This window comes from Phyllobates terribilis, unplaced genomic scaffold (assembly GCF_046119375.1).
Source record: "Phyllobates terribilis strain yellow unplaced genomic scaffold, ASM4611937v1 Scaffold_2__4_contigs__length_985480577, whole genome shotgun sequence".
In the NCBI taxonomy this organism is placed as follows: domain Eukaryota; kingdom Metazoa; phylum Chordata; class Amphibia; order Anura; family Dendrobatidae; genus Phyllobates; species Phyllobates terribilis.
In genome coordinates, this window is record NW_027362762.1 from 73,923,908 (window position 1) to 73,940,444 (window position 16,537).

General features: G+C 39.2%; 1 protein-coding gene across 1 annotated transcript; it reads left to right on the top strand.

Annotated features, from left to right (window-relative positions):
- The first annotated feature begins 1,948 nt into the window (after window positions 1-1,948).
- Window positions 1,949-10,717, top strand: LOC141193305 (collagenase 3-like). Its single transcript, XM_073662122.1, has 5 exons — window positions 1,949-2,121; window positions 7,038-7,258; window positions 8,148-8,296; window positions 8,483-8,608; window positions 9,649-10,717. Exons 1-5 carry the CDS (start codon window positions 2,011-2,013, stop codon window positions 9,825-9,827), a joined length of 786 nt encoding a protein of 261 aa, XP_073518223.1. The 5' UTR covers window positions 1,949-2,010; the 3' UTR covers window positions 9,828-10,717.
- Window positions 10,718-16,537: the final 5,820 nt, after the last annotated feature.

Sequence of the window (16,537 nt, forward strand, 5' to 3'; positions counted from 1 at the left end):
AAAAATACTATATAAGTCTGGTATTGCGGTAATCCTATTGAATTGAAGGATAAAGTTGTCTTATCACTGTTACCGCATGATAAAAAAATTTAAAAAAAATAAAGATAGTTCCTGAATTAGTGTTTATTTGTTAATTCTGTTACACCAAACATCAGAAAAAAAATGTATTAAAAATGTAATGTACTTCCAAATAGAACCAATAAAAACTTATCTGGCAAAAAAACAAATATTAAATAATATATTATAAATATTTACTAATCCGTTTATAAAACCAAGGAGAGGATGGTAGGTAAACAACGTATATATAACAAATACAATGACAGCAGTTACTCTAAATAATACTGACTAAGACTATACACAGGTACAGTTAACAGAATCAACAGTTATATGCGAGCAAAAATACATGCGATTAACCCTTTCTATGCGTATATCCATAAAACGACAGTGTTGTGCCAGTGCTCTAGTAATCGACTACTCTGAGCAGTTTTTTTGAAATGTCTCTTACAGAAAAAGCCTTTTCTCCTAACTAGACCTCCATAAAGTTAGTTATATATGCGCATATATAGTCAGTTGTAAATGGTACTGGCATGTCATGAGACTGAAGTGTCCTTGCTGAGTCCCGAATAATCTGAAACTTGAGTCTCTTATAGAATGCCGATCTCTCTAATGCAAGGCTTCTCTAAGTTTTTAGAAATAAGGTCACACATGGCCTTGCCCAAGATGCTGTGCCCTTGGTTGTCCTCACCGAGTTTGCTCATGTCAAGCCGAACAACGCGTCCCAGAGTCACCAAAAACAGATCAGAGTTGCACCGCTCTAACCAGACCTTTTTCCAGTGATGGGTAGCTTCACTATCTTCTTGAGCTCCCCTAGCAACAGTTGGCAACTGCCAAACCCCTGCCCTGCAACTCTGGCCTCTCCGCTGCCCTATACTGGCCAGATCATGTATTATATCGCAAATCTCCAACAATACAGTAAACTGTGATTAACTCTTACACCTTGCTTAGATCTGCACATTGCCAGGTAATTTTTCAGTTCATCGTTGGGATATCTAATCCCCACCAACCTCATTGAAATAAGTCAAAAATTGTTAGGTCCTGGGCAACCTGCTTATTAATTTATGATGTGCATGTTTCCAGAAACACCATCTGGTAACTATATAAAATGTTATATGTACAATTTTCACTCTGCAACACCCACTGCGCGGGAATTTCTGGAAAATGTCAGTGGGGTCAAGATAGTTACTACACCTGTTGATAAATTACTTGAGATTAACTTGAAAACTTTTGGGGGATTTCTGCTGTTCTGGCACATTAGGGCCTCTTCAAATGGCGCCCACAAACTACTTGATAAAAAATAGCTCATTGGCACTATACACTTAGAAGGACACCATCAGGTAAGATTGGTCTTCTTTTTAGTGTACAGTGTCGATGGGCGGCGCATACGCAGTGGCATGCTTAAAGCTAGTGCACTCAGTAGGGCAACTTACGGTGAAGTTGTGGGGACCGCAATGTGATCAAGATTTCTTGCCCAGCAAGACATCCAGCTATGAATCAAAAGAGGGAGCCAGGGGCTAAATATGTAAATGACCTAGGGAGATAGTTTTTCTTTGGGTGCTCTGGGTGGGACAAAGCATCTAATGCTTAATTTGCATATTTATAAAATCATGGATTTCTCAGGAATACCCCAACAGATCGCAAATACAAAGGTATTAATGCATTTATTTTTCAAATGGTTATGGTGGTGTAAACTTGTTGAAAGATTCCTTTTAAGGAAGGTACAATTTATTGTAAATGTGTGGGTTTTCCACAGCATAAAATAAAATACGTGGGACGATTTTTGCTGATCTATGGTTACACTGGACGTGTGTCTATACTGTTAAATGAGTATTACTGTAAAAAGACCTTGGTTAATTTCACAATGAATCACTACATTGCAACACACCTTCAGCTATAAAGCATGATGCTGTGAGTGGCACAGCACAGTGCAGGCTGAGTACTCTGACTGCCACCATGATGCAAGTACATTGCTTGGTCCTGATTTCACTGTGTTATGGCAGTCTTGCCATGCCAAGACCCCAAAACAATGCAGACGTCAGTTCTTCCGATCAGAATTTTGCAGAGGTATGTTTCTTTATTATAATGACATAAAACTTGAAAAGAGTAACGTAGTTTCATCAATTAAGAGAATTTATTGTATAATGAAAGGTTACAAAATGTACTAATATATACATTAATTTGTAACAATTTTCAAGATTTGCTGTTGTACAATAGAAACATTCATTGTTGACTTTTTACAAGGCACAGTTGTGCTGCCTGTACTGTAAATGTAACCAGTCCTGCATCTGTGTATTAATCACGTGACTGGTGTAGTTTTTTATTTTATAGGTGTAAACAATAAAGGTTGAATGAACGAAAGCAGAGTTGAAAAATGTGAGGAAATTATACAGATAGTAAAATGGAAAATTGTGTAAATTTTGGCCAAGAAACACTACCCCTGTGAGCTATTAATAATGTCACTCAGATGGGTTTTTCAGTTTATGTAAAAGTTCTAAAACTTTCTAATCTGCCTCATTTTAATTTATGAGCATTATCAATATAGTTTTGCTGTCAGTAAATAGGAACTCTCTTGTCTAAATTCAGAGGCTGAAAGTGTGCATTGCTAGTTCTGAATACATTTGCAACCAATCTAAGCAATGCTCTGAGAGCTAAATATATTAGCACCACATAAAAATATCTCCATGGTAACAGACTACAAACAAACTCTTTGTAGTCTGATTCCGCTATCATTTTTGTTTCTTTATGTTCCTTACTTATTACCAACATAACAAATATAAATTAGTAAGATATAAGGAACAGATAGAATAAAGTATAGTTGCTTAGTCAGTGTAAATGATGTTTGTAGTCTGTTAAACAATTAAGTCTGTCTAAGGTGCTGTACACAAAATTACATGAGATTGTTAAAGAGAATTTGTCACAATATCAATTCCTCCAAACCGCATATACAGCTGGTGAAATAAGAATTGAACATGTCACCAATTTTCTAAGTAAATATATTTCTAAAGGTGCTATTGACATGCAATTCTCACCAGATGTTGGTAACAACCCATCCAATCCACACAGGCAATGAAATCAAGCGATAGATGTCAATAATAATAATAATGATGAGAAATGACACAGGAAAGAAGTATTGAATGCGCTTATGAAATTTAATTAATACTTTTTACAAAAGCCTTGGTTGGTGATGAAGCTTCAAGACGACCCCTGAATGGACAAACCAGTCACATGCATCACTCAGGTGTGATATTCGTCCGTGGCCTCCTTCTATTATCTCTTAGCTTTAGTTCCTTTCATAAATTTTCTGTTGGAATCAGGACTGGTGATTAGCTCGGCCATTCTAGCAGCTTTATTTTCTTTCTCTGAAACCAATTGAGAGCTTCCTTGGCTGTGTGTTTGGGATCACGGTCTTGCTAAAATGTCCACCCTCATTTCTACTTCATCACCCTGGTAGAGGGCAGCATATATTTTTTTTAAGAATGTCTCAGTAAATTTGTTCATTCATCTTTCCTTCAATTATATGAAGTTTGCCAGTGCCGTATGCTGAAAAACAGCCCCACATCATGATGTTCCCACCTCCACACTTCACTGTTTGTATGTTTTTTTGGGATGATATGCAGTGCCTTTTGGCCTGCAAACATGGTGTGTATTATACCATCCAAAGAGTTCAATTTTGGTCTCGTCTGACCAGACTATATTCTCTGTGTATTTCACAGCCTTGTCTAAATGTTGTTGTGCAAACTTTAAATGCGCTTGAACATGCATTTTGTTCAGCAGTGGAGTCTTGCGTGGTCATTGTGGATAAAGGTCATGGAGGTTGAGTGCATCACTTCCACTTCTTTCTGTAGCTCTCTACAGATGGTCCTTGGCTCTTGAACAACTCTTTTGATAATTCTTTCCATTCATCTGTCTGAAATCTTGCGGGGAGCACCTTTTGGTGACCGGTTTATAATGAAATTATGTTCTTTCCATTCCCAGATTATGGCTCCTAACAGTGCTCACTGGAACCTTCAGTAGTTCAGAAATTCTTCGGTAACCAATGCTAACATTATGTTTTGCAACAATAATGTTGCAAAGGTCTTAATACAGCTCACTGGTTTTACCCATCATGAGATGTTTCTTGTGTAGCACCTTGGTAATGAGACACTTTTTTATAGGCCATGAGTTGCACTAGCTGATATTATTTTTCATTAAGTGACAGGATTGCTTTCTAATTACTGATAGATTTTAGCCTGTATCACGACTTTCCATGGCTTTTTGCACCTCTTTTTCTTCATCTGTTCAATACTTTTTCATTGTGTCACGTCTCATTATTACACATAATTCATGGACATCTTTGGTTTGATTTCTTTGCCTGTGTGGATTGGATGGGTTGTTACCGACATCTGGTGAGAATTTCATGTCAATGGTACCTTTAGAAATATATTTACTTAGAAAATTGGTGATGTGTTCAATACTTACTTCACCTACTGTATGGTTATGCAGCTCTTTAAAATGTAAATCCTTCAAAACCTTTATATCTTCTAGCTGCTGCTGCATTCCCAAGTATTTAGCATTTTCATCCTTATGCAAAATGAGGCTTTAAGTGCACTGGGGTAACACAGTACTTCCTGAGAATCTGCCTCCAGAGGTTGTGTCCTCCTCCTTCACCAGCCTCTTTAGCTTGATTAATATCTGTTATGTCTTGTCTTATTTGGTTCACCGGTGCCTGACAGTGCTATTAGGGGAAACAACCTCAGGAGTTAGAGACTCAAGAAGTGCTCCATCACACCCAGAGCACTTAATGTATTGTGGATGAAAATGCTATTTTATTGGTAATGCAGCAACAGATAGAAAGAAAATATAAAGGTGTCAATGAATGTCCATTTCAAAGACCTGCCTGTCCATATAGGTGGTTTAGGGGTTGATTTTACTGACAGATTCTCTTGAATTAAGATATTTTCCAAAGTGGATTCATTTTATAAGTTACATGCCCTGTAACAAAAAAGTTGCGAACGTGAGCTACTGCCACACTCCATGCAATGAGACATTTTTATTATTATAAAGGAACACTAAACCTCGAAATGAAAGTTTACATAAAACAAGAATTCTAGTTGTTCTTACTCTTTAATAGACTCTAGCATTTTTTACATGATCTTGAAACAGCCAATCCTTTAGTAATCATGCGGTGAAGAGTACCATCTTCAGCTAGTGGCCAGTTTAAGCCCCACCCTATTAGCTAAGAGGTGGGACTTATCAATGTTTTTTTTTTTACTGCAGACAGGGCAGGGCGGGAAACAGAAGGCATCTGCTGCAGTGAGTTGTCTTACAGCAACACACAGGAAAGTGAAGAGAAGGAGGAGGCACATGGAAGATTATTATGTATTTCTCAGTTTTTATTGTGATATGAGGGAAATTAGATTAAAGAAAAGTAAGAGATTAAAAGAGCAAGTACTGTATATGTGATATTCCAGTTCTTCCTCTTTTAATCTCTTCCTTTTCTTTAACCTCATTTTCCCTCATATCACAATTTAAACTGAGAAATATACATATACACATATATACAGTTGAAACCAGAAATTTACATACACTATATAAAAAGACAAATATGCATGTTTTTCTCAATATCAGTACTTAATAAAAATGCCTTAAAACAGTCTCGCTCTCTCATTATTCTGGCATTTGGCAAATATTATAAATTATGATAATCCTAATTGACCTAAAACGGGAAAGGTTTATTCTGATTTCATGTCAGATATTGAGAAAAACATGCAGATGTGTCTTTTTATATAGTGTATGTAAACTTCAGGTTTCAACTGTATATTGACTCATTACAGAAAGCCTAATTTATTTAAGTGGAATTGAATTCTACCTGAATTTTACAACAAATTTTAATTTGCTCCATGCAACTTCTGCAAAATGGCATCCAGCCACCATTTTGAAAAATCTTTGAGGGCAGCAAAAGGTTAAAAAAAAATAATACTCACCTCTCTACTCACCGCCCCGTAGCTTGCTTCAAGGTCCTCCAGAGTGCTTCTTTACCCCATCATACATTGCATCTCCGGTGTCTTCACTCTAGAATGGTCCACAGAGTATTCTTCCAAAAGTCTTGGTGATCATCAAGATGTTTTCTGGCAAAACTGAGACGAGCCTTTATATTATTTTTGCTCAGCAGTGGTTTTCGTCTTGGAACTCTGACAGGCATGCCATTTTTGCCCAGTCTCTTTTTTATGGTGGAGTCATGAACACTGACCTTACGTGAGGCAAGTGAGGGCTGCAGATCTTTGGATGTTATTGTGGGGTCTTTTGTGACCTCTTGGATTAGTCGTCACTGCGCTCCTGGGGTAATTTTGGTCAGCCGGACACTCCTGGGAAGGTTTGCCACTGTTCCATGTTTTTGCCATTTGTGGATAATGGCTCACTGTTGTTCGCTGGAGTCCCAAAGCTTTAGAAATGGCTTTATAAACTTTTGCAGACTGATAGATCTCAATTACTTTGTTTCTCACTTGTTCCTGAATTTCTTTGAATCACAGCCTAATGTCTAGTTTTTCAGGATATTTTGGTCTACTTAATTTTGTCAGGCAGGTCCTATTTAAGTGACTTCTTGATTGAGAACAGGTGTGACAGTAATCAGGCCTGCGTTTGGCTAGGGAAATTGAACTCAGCTTCCCAAAGATGTGCTAAACCAAAGTTAATTTATGACTTAGGGGGGGGCAATCACTTTTTCACACAGGTCCCTGTAGGTTTGGATTTCTGTTTCCCTTGATAATAAAGATCTTCATATAAAAACTGCATTTTGTGTTTACTTGTGTTATCTTTGTCTAATATTTACATTTGTTTGTGATCTGAAACATTTAAGTGTGACAAACATGCAAAAGAATAAGAAATCAGGACGGGGGCAAACACTTTTTTACGCCACTGTATATGTATTTAGAAAAAACATAATATCAAGTAGTATACTCTTTTTCATTAACCAATCTCTGTATCTTTGATATTTCTCCCAGAAATATTTAAACAAATTTTATTCCTCCAACGCTAAAGAAAAAAGTTCATTTAGAGAAAGGCTTGAGGAAATGCAAAGATTCTTCAGGATGAAAATAACGGGAAAGTTGGACACAAGCACAATGGATATGATGAAAGCACCAAGATGTGGCATGCCAGATGTGGCAGAGTTCTCAACATTTAATGGAAGACCAAGATGGCAGAAAAATTCTATTACCTACAGGTAGGTTCCATGGATCAGGACATATCTGTAAAAGCTGGGGCCCAAAAATTTTTTTTTCTTAATTCCTACCTAAATAATCATTATAGAGCATGTCTTATTCTGGAAGTCTTAGCATGCTCATTTTCTTTGTTCTTTTTTTGCACATTTTCTTAAAGGGCATTTTCTTAAAATCTACCCAAAACTAGAAATATAATCAAAACAATTCAATGATATCATATTAGTAAATTACAAATTTAGTAAAAATTTAAAGGGGTTGCCCAGGACTTTTACATTGATGTCCCATCCTTATGATAGGTCATCAATATAGGACACCAGTCACCCCCACCAATTAACTGTTCCCGTTGCCAGAAGTGCTCAATTGCCCAGCTGCGCAGCTCAACTCCGTCAACTGTAACCATGTACCTCACGTTTTGATTCAAATCAATCGGGGGCGGATGTGCAGTACCTGGTCACGGCCACTATCTGTGCCGCAGCCATCACTGGAATGGGTGGAAGTGTAGGGTGTCGCACCCCCACAAATCAGATATTGATGACCTATCCTAAGAATAAGCCATCATTGTAAAAGTTCCAGACAACCCCTTTAAAACATAATTATTATTTAGTTACAGAGATTATGACTTAATAACTCTTTTTTATAGACAAGTTTAGAAAATGAGGAAGGTGCAAAAAGTGTCTAATACACACAAAACAAAAATTGCCACACTCCATGCACTCAACTTTCTGGGCAAATCTTGTTTCTGAATTTTCCTGTATTTTGCTTAGTAAACCTCCTCACTGCGTAGATCGGTTTTACTACATATTAGCTGCCAAGTACAATGCTTATGTTTTTCTTTGAATTACTCTAAAAATAGAGGGTTAAATTAAGGAGATATATTGTCTTCTTGCACAGAATTGTGAATTACACCCCAGATCTTCCAGCCGGTGTGGTTGACGATTCGATCCAGAGGGCATTCAATGTCTGGAGCCAAGTCACTCCCCTGAGGTTCACTAAAGTGAACCGTGGAGAAGCAGATATCTTCATCCAGTTCAGTGCACGATGTAAGTTCTTTTGGATAATTTTTAACAAAATCAGAGTAGAATATATTACAGCTCTCTTAACATTTTCTAGAGATTGTCTGTGTTTTCATTGAGATTTTAGTATTTTTGCTACAAAATACCAAAGCCCCAATATGCACCATTAAAGTAAAAAACAAAATGACTTTATTTTATACATTTTTTTTGCAGCACATGGTGATCAGAATCCATTTGATGGCTCCAACGGTGTACTTGCTCATGCCTATGCTCCTGGTGCTAGAATTGGTGGTGATGCCCACTTTGATGAAGATGAAAGATGGACAAACAGCCGAGCAGGTAGACTTCTACACAATTATAATCTCTCACATCTAAATTGATTTTTTTAAAAATAATGTAAAAGTGCAGAAATATTTCTCAATAGCCAGAAAAGAATGTATCATATATTTAGTTTTAGCTTCATAAATTAGAAGAGAAATTGTTTATTTTATTTTTTTTAATTTTTCAAAAATCCTATTGCAGGAACAGACTTCCTTCCTGTATTCCCTACAGTGCAGTATGTGAATGCTTTAAGTCAGCTACAATAATTGGAATTTCCTTAAAAAATTAGCCCAATGTGGTGTAAAATTTAGAAAAAACAAAACAAGAATAAAATGTTTGGTTACAACAATCACATTGTTGTCCTCGCTGAAAGAGGAAGCGACAAGACTGGTGGTGTGGCCTGGGCTGCTGAATGAAGGAGAGGAGGGGAATTGATAGGTGAAAATATTTATTTTTTACATACTTTTAGACTATGTTGGGCTCATTTTTTAATTAGAAAAGTGGACAACCCTTTTAAATGACAGAGGAACATTATCTATTATAGTGTTCAGGATATAATGGGGCATAGCCCCTCACCCAAAGACCGGGTATTTACAGGGCAACTTAATACATAATGTTATTATCCTGTTTTTTTTTAAATCCATCTCTACAATACAGAATTCATTAAAATCTGTTGATTCTGTCCCAGTCTACACAGTAAAGCTATCAGTTGAGCTGCGGAAAGCAAGAGATGTCAGCCTATTGTGTGCTCCAATGTCCAGTGTGAAAACTGGAATATCTCAAGATTTTGTAACATGCATAGTCTCATTAAGAAAAAAAAAACTTTAAAGGGGTTTTACCACACTAGTTTTAATTTTAAAAGCAAACGAGAATTACCTAAACAATTGTTGCAAAGTCTCCTATCGATCCTTCGCTATTCTTCTCCTTGAAGTGCTCAGGTGCACTGTCTTCTTGCTTCCTTCCTTTCAAAAAAGCAAACATCTGTCTATGATCATACAAGAAGTCACGTACATCTGCTTAATATATCACATTTTAACCTACATAAACCTTTTCTCTAGGCTTCAATCTGTTTCTGGTGGCTGCACATGAGTTTGGCCATTCCTTGGGACTCAATCACTCCCAAGATCCGCAGGCCCTGATGTTTCCAACCTACCGCTATACAAACACAGACAATTACCGGCTGCCACGAGATGACGTCAATGGAATACAGTCGCTGTATGGTCGAAGGCGCAAGTAACTCCTTAAGAAAGCAGCCAGAGGGCATTTTATCCAAGTGCGAAAATGCTAATTGTTGGTATAATTATGCAATAAATAATATATAAATATAAGACTATCTGAAAGTACAACATAGATTACAGCGATAGCAAATATTAGCGTGCTGCATTTGCAATATAACAATACCTATTGTGCTAATGATTTGTATAAGGTAGTTCTCTACTTATGTTGTATCTAGAAGACATGAAAATGAAGGTTCAATGGTATAAATTTGTGCCTTGCATAAAAGGCTAAACCAAAATGTACCAATAACATGACAAAAAAGCATTTCCCTTGGGACTGTCCAGCACAGAATAAAACTATGAGTTTTAAAGGAGTTTTTGGAGCAGTATCTGAACTCTCCAAATCTGAAAACACCTCAAAAACTTTGAGTTTCAGCCTAAGAGTTTAGCTCTTTTTCCAGGAACAGCACCACTTTTGTCCGTAGGCTGTGACTGATATTGCAGCTCAGCCTAATTCAAGGGAATAAGGATGAATTGCAATACCATGGACATATCATGTGCACTGGAAAATACAAACCCCATCTCCTAATCCGTTACAACCGTTTGAAACGTAAAAAAAAAGTAACTACAGTAAAATTCCAGTACAAATTAAAAAAATAAAAATTAAAAAATTAAAGCTGGTACCACTGCCCATCTAATCCTGGGTATAGAGTTATGGGACTCTTATAAAACATAGGTCAATGACTACCCGTAGTGCAACCAGAGTGACATTTCAGAACTAATCTAATTTTACAATCTCAAATTCACAATGGCTTTCTTTATTCTTAGAGGAATTTGTTCTGAAAAAATCTGCTTTGGTTTTCTGTGCAAATGCAATAATAAAATTAATTAATAAAATATTCCTCTGTTACTCTGTCTTGAATCTGTACCTACACTTTAGTACTCCTGCATGGTCTGACCATCTTGCGTGATGTGATGCTTCTGTACACTGGGCGGTCCAACTGTGCTACAACTGGACAGTGTCAGGCATGAAAGTCTCCTTTAACCACCCAAGGTGCCGGATGTTCTCGCCACACTAGAAGGCTTAAATTCACAGGACAAGAGAAGAGCGCACAATTTTTTATGTGACTGCCTTGGCCCTCTCAAGGCCTGCACTACACATAACACAATGGGGAAGTCTTACTAATCCAGTATTATTTAGACAGTGCCATCTAATGTGCACAAAATTTTTCACAGTGATTTATGCTGGATAATATGGAAATTCTAGTCCTCTATCTCTGAAAAGACAATTTGCATATTTAATTTCCCAGAGGAGCATGCAGGGCTTCTAAGTCTCCTCACTCTGACATGCCAGGCTTGGCTTGTCACTCTCCACAAGGAGAAACGTTACCCCTTAGAATCCATGCTGGGTAATAAAAATTTTGCACATCTTTAGACACTGATGTCTAACTTTATACCACCTCTTGGCTTACCTTATACTACCTTTTTGCATCTACATTTTTCTGCAAATTGGTGCAAGTTGCACTTTTTTTTTAATAAGCTGAAAAGAGAATCTATAACACACAGTAAATAAAGGTGTAAATAAAGCTAAAACATAATGTGTTTTTTACGCCAAAATGTGGCAAAGTTTGAGGCATGCAAGGGTACCCTAAGGGCTCGTGCACCTATATGGTTGTGTCATTATAGTCAACTCCTTAAAAAATACTGCTACAGTGCTGATCAGCTAATCGAAACTCTTTGCAAAAAAATGAGTTGTTGAGAGACGTCATAGCCAGTCAAACATTTTTAAATGCAGAGGCCAATGTAGTATTGTATGTCAGATATAAGTGGTTGTCTATGTAATACAAGGATGACTCAAGTTCACCTGAACAGGAGCCATTTCTACATGTCAGGTCTCTGTTTTGGCTCATAGAGGGGGGTCTTCAATGGAGGACCCTTCTATATGATGTCCATATGCACTCCTAGGCATATGGACAGGAGTTGCTTTAATGGAATGTAAGAGAAAAATTAAAATCCATAAAGACATCTCCAGAGAGTGGACGTATCCCCCCTCACATTAAACATCTGGGATTAATTATAGCTAGGGAAGAGAGAAAACTAATTATAATAGAGAAAGAGAGACAGAAAGCTGACACCTCCATCTCAATTGAAGTAGAGATCCCCTGCAGTGACGAGATAATTACAGCGGGAAGTTTTCCTATGAAAAAGACATCAAGTCTGACATTTGCTTACGCAGAGGGGAAATACATTTCCAAACCATAGAGCTTCTTCTGTTCAAAGGTTCTTTCATAGACATGTCGGAGCCACTGGTAAGTGATGAATATTGGGGTCTGCATTGATCCGATAATTATGGGAGATATATTTTTGGTGTCATAGCAAAGGGACAACCAGAATTCACCGTAAGTCCAGCAGAACTCCTCCAACTTGGTCCAAACGGAGGGTGATATGTTTCATTTTTAAAAAAAGATAAAATCACAATACAAAACATGACAACAATATTTATTGTCTGGGACCTCCAGAGTTAAAGATATCCTGTAAGTTAGGGATCTCCTAAAATTGTAACAGACCTAGAACATTCCACAATCTGCCCCTTCATGAGGTCATCAAGGGGAGGTATGTGGGCGTAACTTTGCTCTAATGAAAAGCTGAAATTGAGTTTGGTCATTGTTCATTCTGGAAGTCATAACTTTTCATTTTTCCAATTGGAGTTCTTCCCTCCATAAAGATAAGAGCCATTCCTGCAACATCAGGTTTAGTAATTCTTTTTCATTATTCCTTTTTATTTTATGTCATTGTATATATTGTTTTGTTTTCATTTTGTATCATCTTTGTATTTTTTTTTATAAACACTGCGTACCTTTCTGGATTAAATATATAAAATGTAATAGCTCTGCTCCTCTTGCTCTGTAAACAACACTAGTGATGAGCGAGCATGCTCGCCACTGCTCGGTACACGCCTGAGCATCTCAGTACTCGAGATGCTCGGAGCTCGCCGAGTACTTTCGAGGTGCTCGGGCGGGAGCTCGGATCCCCGTCCTGCATGTTTGGCGCTATTTAGATCACCAATCATGCAGGGATCGTCTGCCACTCACTGTAATGTCACAGCCATGGTGGTTGTGGCATTACAGTGATTGCCAAAATCGATGGGAACAGTGCTCACAGTGAAACATGAAAAGCCGGCAATTCATCAGTGGCATACACCGGTACCCGACAATTTAGAGCAGAAAGAATAAAGCATCACACATAGATTAGATAGATAGAAACATGTCAGTCACATATATAATAAGTACAGTGACAGTGTTGGTTACTGTACTTTTTATTTAGTGTTAAAATAAAGGATTTATTTAAAAAAATAATAGTGTTTTCATGCACCCGTCTCTTTAAAAAAGCCGGCCGGCAATTCCTTAGCGGCATACATCGGTACCCGACAATTTAGAACAGAAAGAATAGAGCATCACACATAGATTAGATAGATAGAAACATGTCAGTCACATATATAATAAGTACAGTGACAGTGTTGGTTACCGTACTTGTCATTTAGTGTTAAAATAAAGGATTTATTAAAAAAAAAATAAGCGTAGTGTTCCCCGTAATTTTAATCTCTAGCGGAGGTTAAGCAGAAGGCTGGGGCAGATGTTTGAAGCCTGGGAAGGGGGTAATACCCACGGAGCTTCCCAGGCTACTAATATCAGCCCCCAGCTGAATACCTAGCCTTTACCAGCTATTAAAATGGGGTACCCAAAAAAAAAATGACGTGGGGTCCCCCCTCTTTTAATAGCTAGCAAAGGCTAGGCAGACAGCTGGGGGCGGATATTAATAGCCCAGGAAGGGTGCCATGAATATTGGCCCCCTCACAGGCTAGAAACACCAGACGTCAGCCGCCCCAGAAATGGCGCATCCATAGGATGTGCCAATTCTGGCACTTAGCCTCGCTCTTCCCACTGCCCTGTGGCGGTGGCAGTGGGGTAATAGGGTTGGGGTTGATGTCAGCTTATAATGCCAGCTGACATCAAGCCCAGGTTAGTAATGGAGAGGCGTCTATAAGACACCCCCATTACTAACCCCATAGTGAAAGTTAAAAAAAAAACACAAACACCCAGAATAAAGTCCTTTAATTGAAATAAAGACACAATTCTTTAATGTTCTAAATTAAACTCTACTTACCGTCATGCCCTACAGTAGTTTTTTTTTAACTTTCACTATGGGGTTAGTAATGGGGGTGTCTTATAGACGCCTCTCCATTACTAACCGGGGTTTGATGTCAGCTGGCATTATAAGCTGACATCAACCCCAACCCTATTACCCCACTGCCACAGCTACAGGGCAGTGGGAAGAGCGAGGTTAAGTGCCAGAATTGGCACATCCTATGGATGTTCTGGGGCGGCTGACGTCTGGTGTTTCTAGCCTGTGAGGGGGCCAATATTCATGGCACCCTTCCTGGGCTATTAATATCAGCCCCCAGCTGTCTGCCTAGCCTTTGCTAGCTATTAAAATAGGAGGGAACCCACGTCATATATTTTTTTTGGGTCCCCCATTTTAATAGCTAGTAAAGGCTAGGTATTCAGCTGAGGGATGATATTAGTAGCCTGGGAAGCTCCGTGGGTATTACCCCCTTCCCAGGCTTCAAACATCTGTCCCAGCCGTCTGCTTAACCTCCGCTAGAGACTAAAATTACGGGGAACCCCATGCCAATTTTTTTTTTAATAAATCCTTTATTTTAACACTAAATGACAAGTACAGTAACCAACACTGTCACTGTACTTATTATATATGTGACTGACATGTTTCGATCTATCTAATCTATGTGTGATGCTCTATTCTTTCTGTTCTAAATTGTCTGGTACCGATGTATGCCGCTGATGAATTGCCGACCGGCTTTTTTAAGGAGACAGGTGCATGAAAATCGGAGGGCACTAGTGTGTTCCAAGTGCCCTGCTATGTTTTTCATGCACCCTCCTATATACCCTGCCTGCCTGTCTGCCTATATATTCTGCCTGAATGACGTTTAATTGAGCACTGTTCCCATCGATTTGAGCAATTTTTGACCTTCTGCAGACCGCCTGGGGGGACCGCCAGAAAAATGCTCGAGTTTCCCATAGACTTACATTATACTCGGGTGCTTGGGTCGAGCACCCGAGTATTCCAATGTGCTCGACCCGAGCTTCGAGCACCCGAGCATTTTAGTGCTCGTTCATCACTAAACAGCACCCCTAAAGCCATATGCTACCTATAATGGGTGTCCAATCGGCCTGTATAAACAATTGGTGGTGGCAACTAGTAGTTCCTTTTGTTATTGTGTAGCTGCCAGTGATCATACTGGGGTATATATATATTCCATGCGTTGGACTCGGAGATGTATATATCATAAGCTCACTGTGAGTTCCCCAATAACTGGCCTAGTAGTAGAAGCATTCCTGGCCTCGTCCATCACTTGTCAGCCAATTGCGTAATTGCCCTGATGATTGGAGGCAGCGGAGTTGCGTCCCCTGACAAACTGATAGCAACGGTGAGATCTGTGTGATCCCTCTGATGTCATCTGTGACAAAGTGGTAACAGCGGTGGGATCTGAGCAACCTCCTGGCTGGTATCCTTGAAATGAGACAGCTCCTTCAAGGTTGGTGGAGCCCCAAGGGCAAAAAGATTGTGGACAGCTCTGCCAAAATTTTGTACGGTAACAAACACTGTATGACCAAAAGAATTGGGACACCTACACGATACACCCACAGAAGCTTTTATGGCCTCCCATTCTACATCCAAAGGCATTAATATGGAGTTGATTCTCTCTTTGCATTATATTAGCTCCTGCTCTTTTGGGAAGGTTTTATACAACATTCTGGAGGTGTCTGGGAATTTTTACATCTTCATCCAGAAAAGCATTAATGAGGCAAGACACTGTTGTTGGATGAGAGGTAGGACTCACAATTAGTGTTGAGCCACCCCCGTAGTGTTCGAGTTCGGTTTGGTTCGTCGAACACCCGTGTGTTCGCCGAACTGTTCGTCGAACTGTTCGTCGAACACCTTCGAACACCGTTAAAACCAATGGCAGGCAAACAAAAACACATAGAAACACATAGAAAACACCTTCAAAGGTGTCCAAAAGCTGACAAACTGCTCAGAAGACACAACTAACACATGGAAAAGTGACAAGTACATATAGTCATGCGAAAAGAAAAGAGGTGGAGGAGTAAAAGGAGGGGGAGACACAGATATAGGCATGTCATGCCCTTCTAAAATCCAAAAAGTGAGAAGCCGAGACGGCCAGTCCGCTCCTGCCCGTGCCACCTCCGTGTCGCCGGGTTTGTGCCAGAGCCGCGGTGAACCCTGACGGCCAGCCCCCCTCTCCCAATACTGGTGCCTGTCCGCTGGTGGGTCGAGAGAGCCCCCCTGTGGTGGAGGCAGCTCTAAGCTTTTTAATTTAAATTGTCCCTCTAATTTGAATGAATACACTTTAAATCCATTTACAAGGATCTATTGGAGGGCAAGTCTCATGCCAGCAGCCGCGTAATTCCAGCTCCAGTAGCCTCCACTAAAGCTGCTGCAGTTAAAAAGCTTTTATAAGGATCGAGCTCGGCTGTCCACCGCAAGGCATCCTAGTGCCAGTCCCAGCCCCTATGCCTTGGGGTGCCTCCTGATGCTCTTCACTAAGTATCCCGTGGTCCCGAAGCATTTCCTTTGAAAAAATTAAGTGTCCAAACTACAGGTGGTGTAGCTTGCTTAACAGCCGGGATAA